This window comes from Ochotona princeps, chromosome 6 (genome assembly GCF_030435755.1).
Source record: "Ochotona princeps isolate mOchPri1 chromosome 6, mOchPri1.hap1, whole genome shotgun sequence".
Lineage (NCBI taxonomy): Eukaryota > Metazoa > Chordata > Mammalia > Lagomorpha > Ochotonidae > Ochotona > Ochotona princeps.
Window position 1 is genome coordinate 64,748,432 of NC_080837.1, and position 13,897 is coordinate 64,762,328.

At 36.0% G+C, this 13,897-nt stretch overlaps 1 protein-coding gene across 1 annotated transcript in view; it reads right to left on the reverse strand.

Annotated features, from left to right (window-relative positions):
* Window positions 1-13,897, reverse strand: part of MDGA2 (MAM domain containing glycosylphosphatidylinositol anchor 2) — a 687,915-nt gene that overhangs the window by 85,165 nt on the left and 588,853 nt on the right. Inside the window, exon 9 of the mRNA XM_058666386.1 lies at window positions 7,167-7,436. Coding sequence (XP_058522369.1) covers window positions 7,167-7,436 — 270 coding nt within the window. The remainder of the gene's footprint in view (window positions 1-7,166; window positions 7,437-13,897) is intronic.

Genomic DNA, 13,897 nt, shown 5'->3' on the forward strand with positions numbered 1-13,897 from the left:
ATCAGGACAGTGAACCAGTGAATGGAAGAGCCTGGCCACTGCAGCCATCAGGGGAGTGAACCAGTGGATGGAAGAGCCTGGCCACTGCAGCCATCAGGACAGTGAACCAGTGAATGGAAGAGCCTGGCCACTGCAGCCATCAGGGGAGTGAACCAGTGGATGGAAGAGCCTGGCCACTGCAGCCATCAGGACAGTGAACCAGTGGATGAAAGAACCTGGCCACTGCAGCCATCAGGGGAGTGAACCAGAGGATGGAAGAGCCTGGCCACTGCAGCCATCAGGACAGTGAACCAGTGGATGAAAGAACCTGGCCACTGCAGCCATCAGGGGAGTGAACCAGAGGATGGAAGAGCCTGGCCACTGCAGCCATCAGGACAGTGAACCAGTGGATGGAAGAGCCTGGCCACTGCAGCCATCAGGGCAGTGAACCAGAGGATGGAAGAGCCTGGCCACTGCAGCCATCAGGGGAATGAACCAATGGATGAAAGATGTATGTTTCTCTTATCTCTGCCCTTTAACTAAATAAGTTTTTTTGATAAAGAAATATTTATTTTAGGATTACACAATTTATATTTCATTGGCATACCAAAATATTCATATTGAAATATTGAAACAGCCATTTTCCCTATTTCAGCATCAATAAATCAGACGTAAGAGCAAAATCAGGTCACATTCAGTGGGAATTCATCTCACCCAGTGAAAGCAGAGATTCAGGACGAGTTAAGGCTGCATATTATCAACTGTAGACTTTTACAAGACTAGCAGTTGTGGACTCTGAAGAATAAAGAGAAAGAAAACAAACCAAAGCATCTCCAAGACCCTTAGCGGGGACTTGCGTCAGAAAGCGGAAAGCTTAGGACTCAAACTGGGGCACATGTGGGATACGGCAGCTTTATCAGCTGCACTGTAGCACTGGCTCCCAGAACAAGTATTTCCAAACTAGAGGCAAAAATAATTGCCATTGCAAATTTCTGCTTAGTAAAATCCTATTGGTTACAATTATGGAAAGATACTAAATTATGAAATATTTCTTGAAATAAATATAGTAGATCTAGAAAGTTCATTTGCATGTAATTTAAATTTAAAATGTATTACTAATGGCAGGAAATGTTAGCAATTGTTGGGCCCAAATTAATTCCCAGTGACACCTACATCCTGGTTTTTGAATGTTTATATAAATTACCTTGTACTGAACACAGGAGAAAATTGACTTTTTTTAAAAGTACCCTTGTGACCAACAGAAACCAGTAAATACAGTAAGATGGTAATCCATGACTATGTTATGTTATATTAGAGCCTTTGTCTGCAAACTGGAGCCAGAATCTCCTAATGGGCTTAATGAGCAGCCAGTTTTGAGACTCTATAGTGACAAAAAGTTGCAGGTGAGTTCTAGGACTTGCAAACACCTCCACTATGTGACTGCAGACTCCACCAACACCCAGAAAACAGCTCAGCTCTCTATCACACACTCATGAAGAAATGAACTCTTCCAATAATGTTGAAAGGGATTCAAGCCCAGTGGACCTACTAGATAAGAACACTTCCTAGATACACTGATCTCATGAGGCCAACAGAGGGTCAAGATAAACCATGTCTGGATTGCTGACACACAAACGTATGATCATGTGTGCTGCTTCTGTATATCAATTTGGTACTAACGTTACTTTCAGAAATAAGAAATTGCCACAGTACTCTCGATTCCACCATACTTGCTATCAAAAGTCCTTGAGACCATAATTTAAACCTCTTCTTACCTTCCTAATTATAATACTTTCTGTCCATGATTCCACGAAAAGGAAATTGGACTAACAGGAATAGTGTAACATTTACAGATCCAAAACCATACATACAGGTTTTTCCTTGGCAATCTCAATGTAATCACATCATCACATCTCCAATAAGGCCACAGTTCCTCTCTCTATGTAATGTAATGTATATGTACATCCTTTAGAAAAAATATGATATCACCATATCCCATGGCACTCAAGCAGAAAGAGCATACAACATGATTGGGAACATTTCTCAAAAAAGAATGAAATTACTTTTATTTCAGGCTTAAAATTGGGGGATAATAATGGGAGAACTGAAGGAGATAAAGCATAAATATCTCCTAGGAATATTAATAACGAATGGTCTGAAGAATTTATGACAGTAAAGAATTTGCATATCATTCTAAATATAATAAAGAGTATCAATATTTTTCTCAAAAAGATAAATCTCCTAGAAAAGTAAAACCAAGCAATATGAACAAAAAATGGAATTAAATAGTTAAAGATTTAAAAATCAGAGACTAGATAAAGGCTACTACAATATCCAATAAAAAATAAAGCTTAACAAGGGCAACATGAATGAATACATTTATAATTCAAGTTATTAGGCAAATACAATACTTGAAAGGGTTTTCAGACACATTATTTACTGTTCTGTTTCTGGTTTCCAATCTAATATGCCACACTTAGTAAGTATATTGTAAATAGTTATGGAATGTTTTTCTGGTTACAAAAAATGGTGAACAGTTGAGAGAGAGTATATGATTGTGATTTTATATTCATGTAATTTATGGACATGTGGTAAAAAATAGTGGAATATATATATCTACTCTTATCTATTGAAAGAAACAATACTCCTTATATATGCTTCATTTGGAAGAATATAAAGTTGCCTCAATTGAGAAAATTCCTAAATGTTTTATAAATCTATGTCTACATGACTGTGTATATACTTTATGGAATTGAAACTGGCATAATAACTTTGCTTTCTGGGCATTTGAGAAAATGCTCATGACTATTTTATTTTGTTTGACCTAAAACCTGCCTTAATAAATACTTACCATTATGCTTTCACATCATACTTTCCAAACATTATTTAAGTAACTAATCAAAAGGTTATACCTAAAAAACTTATTTATAACACTCATTTCCTCATCCAATTTGATAAGTATTAATCTTTTCATATTTGTAAGCATTTCAATAAAACAGATATTCACAAACAAATATGTTAAAGGCAAAGAAACAAACACATGAATATAAAGAGAACGGATAGAGGGAACACAACTGAAATCCCTTAGGGTTAGTACATTGATTGATAATTATTTACAAATATCATTTAGAACAATTTTAAAGACATAGATAATTTAAAGCTGTTTTACTGCATATAGCCTGACTCTTCATGTCTAAGAAAACAGTAGATGGATCATGATTGACCTCAAGTGTTATTCATTTAATCTTTCAGGAGATTCTCTCACTTGATTTCAAGATGCTGTAGTCACCTCGCCCCCACTGTTTTGTATACAGAGCATAACATTTCAAAGGGAGACATCCCTTGGAATGTTTGCCAATGCATAGGTTGAACCAACTCATGTATAGGTGGTGCTGCTTTGCCTCACAGGTTACACTTTTGCAGCTGCAACACTGTTCCAAGAATACTCCTCAGGAGATAAAAGCCAACCATTGCTTCTCACTTGGCTGAGTAGCGACAGAGTGTGCACCAAGTCCAGCATACTTTAAAGTTACAAAGCCATGACAACTGGCACATGAGTTACACATTCGAGTGTGCAATAGTTCTAGAAAGGGGTTCTCTGAAATAATGAGTTGTAGTATGCGTTTGTTATCTAAGGTGTCTATAATAAGTGACCACAAACTGGTGGTGTAAAAATAATAATAATAATAATTTTTTCTCTCATCGCTTCAAAGCCAGAAGTCTAAAACCAAGATCTGGGCCAGCCACAATTTCCTTTAAAGTCTCTAAACAAGATTAGATTCCTTGCTTCTTTCAGCTTCTAAATAATTCCAAATGCTATCTGGCTGAGATTACAAGACTCAATACTTCATTTGGATTTCTCGGAACACCCTCTGCCTTTTTCAGTAAGGGCACAGCTTACTGTTCTTATAACTCACCCAGGTAATCCAGAATAAGTGCCTTCCCCGCAAATCTTTAACTTTTTGCCACATTAGGTAATATTCATAGGTTCCTTGGAATCAGGAACAGGGATATGTTTTATTACCCTTTCTGTATTTACCTCCCTTTTCTATTGAAATTTTTAGTAAGTTTTCTTCCATTCAACCATTAACTGTTTTGTTGACACCCTCATCTACTTCGTCACCCCAGATACCCTGCGTTTCTTTTTGGATCAAGCCACATGTCAGGGCAAAACACAGAATCACATTAGTTACCACGTGAAAGAATGAACCTAGTCATTTTTGAGATATTTAACATTGATTGTTCCAAAAGTAAATATCAGATCATTTTGAAATTATGATACAACAAAAATCTTTATGCTGACATACTAGTGTACAAATATTTATTGATGGGGCTTCAGAGATTCATATTTATAGATTTATTCTGATATACCAATATGCAGCATGAATTATTAAAACTTTGTGAAATTCTCCACAGAAGGACATAATAAATAATGTCTAGGAATCTACCACAGCCCATTAAGCTTACTTAAATCACAGAAACCATATAACTTCATTATAATGATTCTGGTAAATAAAATAGATGAAAATACAGTATTGTGTATTATTTTAGTTTGTATTTTCTAATACGAATCTTAGGATACTCATTTGTATTGGCGATTCACAATACTTGTATATAGCCCCTTCTTTCTCCTAGCAGAGAAGTATTCTCAGTTTCAGTATGTCTTGGTAGATCATGCTCTCACCCATGTCCTCTCAAACAGATGCTTAAAAAAAACCAGAAGAGTGACCATTGGGCTTTCCTGGGAGCTAAAGCAAATGTAGATTCCATTACATGGTGGCTCTGTTCTGAACACTTCGGCATGTAATTACAATCAAGCCTACTTTTGGATACAACTTTACAGGACTCATAGTTGTAATCTGGAATTTGCTAAAATAATTATTACAATAAACATTGTAAGCCTTGTCAGCTAATTTATTTCTTTAAACAGTACAGAGAATCATATTTTAAGTTCATTTATTGAATGAAGAATATATGCTTCCTTGTATGTTTTCAAATACCTAGCTCTATTGTGTTAGTCTAAAATATCTGCGGGTGAATTAATAAGGGTGAATTTTGACATATTTCTGTAGAAAAATAAAATGGCCTTCACAGCCCCTAAAGACCCCTAGGTCTATGGAACCACTTACATAATTTCTATATCTATTTCCCTGGGCTAGGATTCATATCTTATCTTTTTCTCTTCTTCAAACCTGGATTATAATGTATGTGGAGACCTTGAAACAATGAGGTTAACCTGACAACTGAAAAGTGAACATTGGAAACAAATTAATGCACGGAGCTATTTTCTCTTTCTTTATGGTGTAGCCCATAAAAGATTTATTCCTTTCGATCATTATCAAAACCTATATGTTTCACACCATATATCTGGAATGGAAGAATGTAGCTCAGTGTTTCCTCTGGTCTCAGCTTGTCTTCTAGTTCAAAGAACAGATTTGGGATCACATAATACAGAGCAAATGAAAAGCTCCTGGAGGCTGCATGGACCTAAACCTTCCAGTCGGAAGTCAGAAAACAGTGTCATCACAGAATATTTGACAAGATATAAAGTCAAAGAAATTGGAGAAAGTATTTCAGCTTGGAGGGATCAATGAATACATGAATGAGTAATGAATTCATTAGTGATAAAGAATTATTATAAGGTGCTCCTTTTGTATTAGTTTGCAACAAATAATAGTTTTTGAAATGTTCTTGCGGGCTAGATAAATAATACATGAACAAGAATTGAAAGTGGTTTCTTGTTAATGGTATAAGAATCAAAATAAAGATACTGTGGTAGCACAGTACATTAAGCTATTGTTTGAACAATGATATCCCATAACACAGTGCTGGTATGAGTACTGGCTATGCTACTTTCTGATCCAGTTTCCTGTTAACACACCTCACTGAGAGGCAGGGAGGGATCCCTCTAGGACTTGGGTTCCTGCCACTTACACATGAGGATGGGATGGAGTTCCTGGGTTCTGGCTCTTGGCCTTCACCTGGCCCAGCCCCAGTTGTGGCCAACCCTGGGGGAATAAGCAAGCACATGGATCTCTCTACCTCTTTCTCCAACTCTTTTAGGTAAATAAATTACTCTTCAAAAATACATAAACAGCTTAACTTCAATTGAAACTTAGCACAAGGCACCATCAAACCAAGAAGTAACAGAATCATAAAAAAAAAAAAGGACATTTTTATGTTTTGGGTTTTTCGGTTATTTTCATTTACCTAACATTTTTTTAGGAAGCAAAATAACTTAAGTAACTTCATATGTAGAGTTCCTTAGCAGTAAGAATTTATCACTAAGTAATATTAACCATCCAGTTTTCAGTCTGGAACCTTTTGCTAATTTTTTATTACTGTTTTTCAGAGAATATATAATATGGAAGTTTTTTCCCTCTTATTGGTATAAATACTACAACTATTACAAGGAATTATTCCCTGCATAAAATAACAAAGAAAAGAAGTGTTTCCCTATATGCCTGAACTCTTTCAAAAAGAGTACAGATTTACTTTAGTATATAAGTCATAAAATATGTGCAGGAGCCGCAACATAGCATGCTAAACCCCTGTCTGCAGTGCTTGCATCTCACTGGGTGCTGGTTCAAGTCCAGGCTGCTGCACTTGAGCCACTGGAGCCATTACCCGTTGCTTCCCAAGGTGAATATTAACAGAAACAAAATGTGTACATCTCAAATGATGTCCTTAGCACTAAGCTGAATGCCCATCCCTCGTGTAGTGCTTTCCCTTGCGATGTTTTAAACATGACAGGCAAAGAACAAAATGGAAAGTCATTGAACATTGAGAAAAAACTCCATGAAGTAAATAGTTAACTCACCCTGCTATTAAGAAAACAACTACGCATATCTCCATGATTTTTGACTTACAGAAGAAACAAATATTAATATTTCTTAACATCGCAATTTGTCACTTTATTCCTGGAATGAAATAACCAACCTCATACTTACCCCACTTGAAACCAAATACGTTTCCATTCAGTTCTACAGATACATGTATTATTTTAATTATTAAAATGGACTCGATTTGAAACTAAATGAGCAGAAACTTTAGTCTGCAGAGTGGATCTGCTCCATGGACTTATGAAATGCTTTTATGTTCGTATTGATGTAGACCAGAAATCTCTTGGTCTAAAACAGTAATAGTAAAATAGGAAACGGCAAGATATAAAACAGCAAGACTCTTACCTGTGACAAGAAAGCTGCATCTCCCGGCTCCAGCTTCGTTGATGATGCTGCAGTTATAAACCCCATAGTTCTCGTTGGAAAGACTCTTCACTGGGTACTCGGTATATTCTTGAGAGTCAAACTGACCGGTCCGCAGTAACTTATTGCCCAGGCGCCACTCGTAGGTCAGCACCCGTATTGGATAGGCTCGCAGTACCCTGCAACTCATTGTGACACTTCGGTCCTGTCCTTGCCGGATCTCCAGGAATGTGGGTTCCACCGCAGGGGGATCTGGAGAAAATACAGGAGAGAGCAGGTAAGGGGTGCTTCTTGAAAACAGCCCAGGGTTAGCCTGATTATTATATGGAGTTATTTTTGTAAACACAGGCCCTGGAGAAACAGAGCAATGACCATTTTATTCAGGGCGCCTATCACTTTATCCACTCTCATTCCCTGTGAGTGCTAACATAGTTGTGTACCAACATTTCATTTTATACCTTCTATTTGCTTTCCTTTTTTTTTTTTTTTTTTGCTATTGCCTTCTTGTGTTTGATGAGTTACATTATTATTGCAATCCTTTGATATTTGCTACTTGCTGGTAATTTTTCTGCTTTATTATTTTGATTATCCTGAAGTTTGTAACATGCACACTTGAGTTATTAAAAATATGAATTAACATACTTACTACCCTTCTGGAAAAACACAATTACCTAAGGGCATTTGGTTCTTTTTATTCTAACATGTGGTATTGAGTCATGAATGTAATTATCTCTTGTTTTTTTTCTAAATATATTATGCCTTCAAATAATCTTGTAACAATACAATTATTAAATTTACCCAGGCATATGGCTTGTTTTTTTGCCTTTTACTATCTCTTTCATTATGGGTCTTCTACCTGTGATCACTTCCCTTGTATCTGAACTTTCTATCACACATTTTGCTAACTTGCTGACCTTGATTTTGTTAAAGCATATTTTAAATATAGTACCAAAGGTTCCTTTCCATCTCTGTAGGACTACAGATCAGCAGTTACTGCCAGCTGTTTTCTTGATATAGATATTGTACATTAAATTCCACTCTTGTCATATGGCCGTGGTTGCTCTATGGAAGTTAACTCAAAGACTCACACTTTAAAGCGCGTATCTCTTTTTCCTCTAGCCACTTTCAAAATCTCTTTGTCTTTGACATTCTACGGATTCAATGTGCTGCTCTTCAGTATAGATTCAATTTGCTAAAGATCTGTGATTTAAAATCTGTTGACTTCCGTTTAATTGTCTTCATCAGTGGAAACTGCAAACTTCTCATCACTAGCTCTTCAAATCCCACTACTATTTCTTTCTTCATTTGATAATCATTTTCCTTCTCCCACATACTGTTATCTGCCTAACAAAGTTTCTGTGATTTGTTGTTTTGTACTCAGTTATACAATTAATTCTTTCAACATGATTTTTAACATGCTGGTCACAGACTTTAACATAAATTCTCCATAGAGTTCTTTTGTATATCTATATTAGTCTGCATGACTTTCCAAAGATCTGGAAACGTCGCCAATATTGCTCTTTAATTCCTTTAAGCAATGCATTTAATTTACTTTGTCTCATGATCCCTATTCAAGTTTTGAGGGTGGTATTCTACCATTTATTCTCCATGTACGTCATTTTTGTATGTTCTTAGTCACTTTGATTCTGTGCTGCTCACAAATATTTAAACAATATTTATTAAATACTCCAAAGCTTGGAATTTTAGTTTACTCTTTTAAGGAATATTTGTGCCCAGGGCAACGTTACTATCACTAGTCTAGAATTATGACACAATTTGAGAGACTGAGGTATATGTGAAAAATATCACAGCATGAATTTAAGTTAAAAGTCCATGTGAGGATATGACAGTACATTGGAGCTTGCAGAGGACACCGGGTACCACAACAGAGGATGGAAGACAGAACAAATCGATCAACTACCGCAGCCTACTGCTGGCAGTGAATATCTCGGCAAACGCAGATTCTAAGGTGGACTGTGTCAACCAGTGGATTCTGGAGAGATTTCATTGTGCTTGGAGTGGCGAGATTGGCAGTAATTCAGAACTGCTAAACTACTGAAGCCTCAGGAGCAGGACGCTCAGAGGATGCCCCACATCAGGGACCCTGGGTAGTTTCAGGTGGCTGTCTTCCATCCCCAGGTGCAGAGGCATTTGGGAGGCTGGGTGTGGCTTCTCTCCTTGTTCCTCCCCTACCCCCACATACTGGAAGGAAAAAAAAAAAGAAAATGTGGCAATGGTGATCTCTCCCACCTTCCTGTAGCCCTTGACCATTATCGCCTTAATCAACTATGTAAAAATCATCAATAAAAAATAATTACTAATTTTTAAAACAAAATTCCATGTAGAGGCTGAGTTTGTGGTTGTACATTTCATGCAAAGACTCCTCCTCTATCAGCAACACTGGGCTCAGGTTAAAATGGCAATTTTCTTGCAATCCTTTGGAGCTGGCAATGTGCAGACCGGGTTTAATTCCACTTCACTCCTACCCAGGCAATAACTACACAGATCTTGACTTATTAAACAATTAGATGTCTCTCTCCTACTCCTACGCAGTGGTTTGGTTTGTTAACACAGTAAGATAACGTAAATACAAGCCTTTTACTCCGCAAACATATAGTATTTGATATTATAATGAACTTTATACTAAAAAAAAAAAGGACAGGACAATAAAGCAGACAAGACACAATCTAGGTGTAAGATAATGCTGATTCTGCAAATATAAAAATTCAGAAGGAAATTGGTAAGGGAAGAAATTCATTGGATTGAACCACTAGAACAGCCTGAGCACTTGAAAAGCAAGCACACTGACACAGCCAAGGAATCTGGAAACCAAGGTTGCTACAGCCAAGTGACAGAACATTTTGAACTGTAAATATTTCAGAGGCAGAAGAATCTGGAGTGATTATAGGAACAAAGATACAGCCCACGGAATGAAACGCTAATGCAGGGAAATTGTAATGACCTTAGAGTAAATGTAAATATGCAAATACACATTTGCTCTCATTTTTACTGTAACAAAACTGGAAGTGTGTGCAAATATTTTCTTATGAATTTCTTCAAAGTAGCAAGTGGTATAAATGAAAACAATTATTTTCACCAAACATTCGAAAATGCAGAATTTACTTAATTTTCTTGGAGTGGGTCCCTTGTAAACTCAGCATCCACTTGAGTCTTGGCTGCTCTACTTCCAATCAGGCTCCCTGTTAATGTACCTGTGAAAGCACTGAAAGATATTCCAAGTACCTGGGCCTCAGTAACAGGCATGGGAGGCCTGACTGGCATTCCTGGCTCTTGCATTTAGCCTGGTGCAGCCCATATCAAACTTGCCATTTTAGGGGAAGGTAAGAATTAGAGACTAGAAGACATCTCTCTCTTCCTCTCTGACACTCGAATTTTGTTGCTTTATCTTTCAAACAAATAAGTAAATCCTTAGAACAAAACTTGCTGTGAGAACTACTTTGAAACATCTGACCTAAGTGATTATTGAAATAGTTTGGACTACTTCTCAATATAGTGACACTGTTCTGCACCTAGAAGATTTAGCACATTCAATTATTAATGGTTTTTAAGTATAGCTGATATCGGTGTGTTAAAATTCTTCAAAAATGTCATATTTTCATAAAGTTTAATTGGGACTAAATTAGAAAGCTTTTGTAAATTAATCATTATTACTATTTCTTTCACCTACAATTTCACTAGTTCTGTTTAAAAAGACTAACTGAACTAATTGTATTCCAGAGTGGTTCCTAAACTTTAAAGAAATCTCATTTTCAAAAAAATCCAGAGAACGTGAGACTGAACACATGCACTGTAGTTCAATCCAGTATGACTATGGAAAATTTCTCCTGAAAGGTTCTCTTTTAAGCACCCTGCTTATATGGTGGGCTCATTCTATCCAGAAGGACTGATCTTGGCAGTTAGGATGCAATATGTGACATGAAGACTTTGAATATGAAGAAGAAAGCTCCAGCTATTTAAAAAAGAACTCAAGATTCTGAAATGGTGTCAGTTTTTCATGGTATCAGAGTTATGCAGCATATTTTCTTATAACTTTTTAATATTGTGAAAGTGAAATAAAATGTTATGAGAGGAAATCAACTTAGACACAAAATAGCAAAAAGTAGCTTTATGGAACACATAAAAGCACTACAACTAAATTGCTAGGTTAAAGAACAAATGTTTAATAGATTACAAACCAGATTCAAGCTGCAATTTACGGGCTAGGCATTCTCTCTATATTAATTTATTTTGTCATCTACATATTAACATAAACAAGTACATTCAAAATATCAAGTGTGTGAAGGTAAAGACGCAATGCTGTAAATGTATTAAAAATTTCAGGTGGAATAAAATGCTCGGAACTAATAATGGCTTTGATATTCTTCTTTCTTGAATCTACTGACATAAGTTTCCTGGCAGGTGTCTCAAACTGAGAAAAGTTCTAGCATTTATTTTAAGTCTTGGTATCAGAGACATCTATGTGTGCATCTATGTGTGTGTCTAACTTACTTGGAAGGCAAAATGCATGTACAGACTATATTATTGAGAAACATATACTGATTTTTTTTTCTTAGTAAGAGGATCAGAGATTAGTTCACATGTTCTGTTTACTTTTTATGTGAATAGCTTTGTCTTCAAAATTATAAGACAGGAGGAAGTACAGTTGACATAAAATAGATCTACCATACATGACCCAGCAATCCCGTTATTGGGTATGCATACAAGATAAATGAAGTCCACATGTCAAAGAGCTTTTTTACACCCCAACATTTCTCACAGCACTAAGCAATCTAAGTATGAATCCACTGATGCATGGATAAAGAAAATGTGGTACATATCCACAATGGAGTATTAGTCATTAAAGGATGAAATCTTGACATGCGCCACAGCATGGCTAGAACTGGAAGCCATTATATTTGGTGAAAGAGGCCCAGCACAGCAACACAGTGATCACATGATCTTACCCATATGTGGAGTCTGAAAATACATGATCACCTGAAGCGAAATGCCAAGGGTTTTGGAGGAAACGGGCAAGGGAGGAGTGGGAGAGGTTGAGTGATGTGTATGAAGAACAGGATGCAGAAAGCCCCATTCTAAAATGAGGGTTTCAAAATTAGGCAGCTTATAACACACCAGAAAAGAGCGTTCCAGCTAAACATGTTTAAAGTACAGACAAAATAAAGACTAATAGGCTATATCAAAGGTTTGATGAAAGTTGAAAGAACTTACTGTTAAATTATGGAAGTGAGCCATCCCAAGGCAAAAGGGAGAAATTAATGAGCAAGGGAATGACAGTTTTAGGAAAAACTAATTGCACATCTGGTTGAGTAGGTTGTCCAGAAAGGTGATAAAACTAATTATACCTCATATTCCTATCAGTAAAATTGTCAGCTCAAAAATCATCTTATTTCTTCAAAAAGTATCTTGAAATTTGTTTTTCTTCATAACTCAGAAGCATTGTTCAAAACAAGAATAACGACACACGCTGGATACTGACTTGTAGCAACAACATGTATTGGAAATAAAGCTCTTAGTGGGAAGCAGAATAACTACCAGAAACTCCACCTTTACAGCAACCCTTTTTAGCACCTGTCATCATTAAAGTAGACAGAATTTCAGAAACTTAGTGAACAGCAAACCATGCTTTCAGAAACTTAGTAACCAGAAAACCATGCTTTTAAATTAATTCTACATGAAACAGATCATTAAGAGCAGAGTAACTTTCTCAACAAATGAAATTACTCTATCTACTTGTGCTCCTGTTTGATTTACAATACGCAGAAGATAACAGATTGCAATTTTATAGTCTATAGACCATGATTCCATGCAATAATTTTTGTGTTTTGGAAATTTATACTTGCCATAAAATTCCAGCTTTACAACCAATTTAGATTAAAAGAAAACTGAAAATAAATAGAATAATTCCTTCAATGATTGACTTAAGACAGGTTTAAAGAAGGAAAAAAACCAGGGAAACCATTTAATTTATCTTTTCTAGACAGAAAGATGAACTTATAAAATAGGAGATGAGTATCATTTAGGAGATATAGATTATGTCCATGACAGAACCAATTCTCCAGAAGTTGGAAGAATAGCTCACATTTTATATTTAGATTTACATTAAGGAAGCGACAATGTGCTCACCAGAAGCACTTGCAAGAGAAACACACAGCTCACAACAGGATTAAAGAGGAGTTGTGAAGGTCTAAAAAGAGTACTTTTTTTAACACAGAATATTATATTTTGGAAAAGATACAGAACACTGGTGTGAATACAACCATATGTTGTATGCATCATCAAGCTCTCAGAGTAAAAACTGACTAAAGTTTTGATATTAGAAGATGATTTTTTGAAAATGTCCTTCAAAAATATATTTATTAGTATAAATGGGTTACAGGTTAAAGCCTCTTTTTGATGGATAGTATAAATGTTATATAGAAATAAATGAGATGAGAAATAGATAAATTTCTAATATTCTCTTCCTTTCAAAAGAATGGGCAGCTTTTAGTACAAAAAGACACAGGAAGACACATTTGTCTATGTTTAGTATAAGTAATCAACTATTTTATTTGACTGTATATCTACTTAAAAATTAGCTGGGTATTTGATAATAGCTTCAATTAGGCTAATATTTGACTACTAAACAGCCTGAGAATACAGAGTAAATTTAAATTATGTTTTTACTAACGCTGATGAAAGAGAGGGGAGGGAGG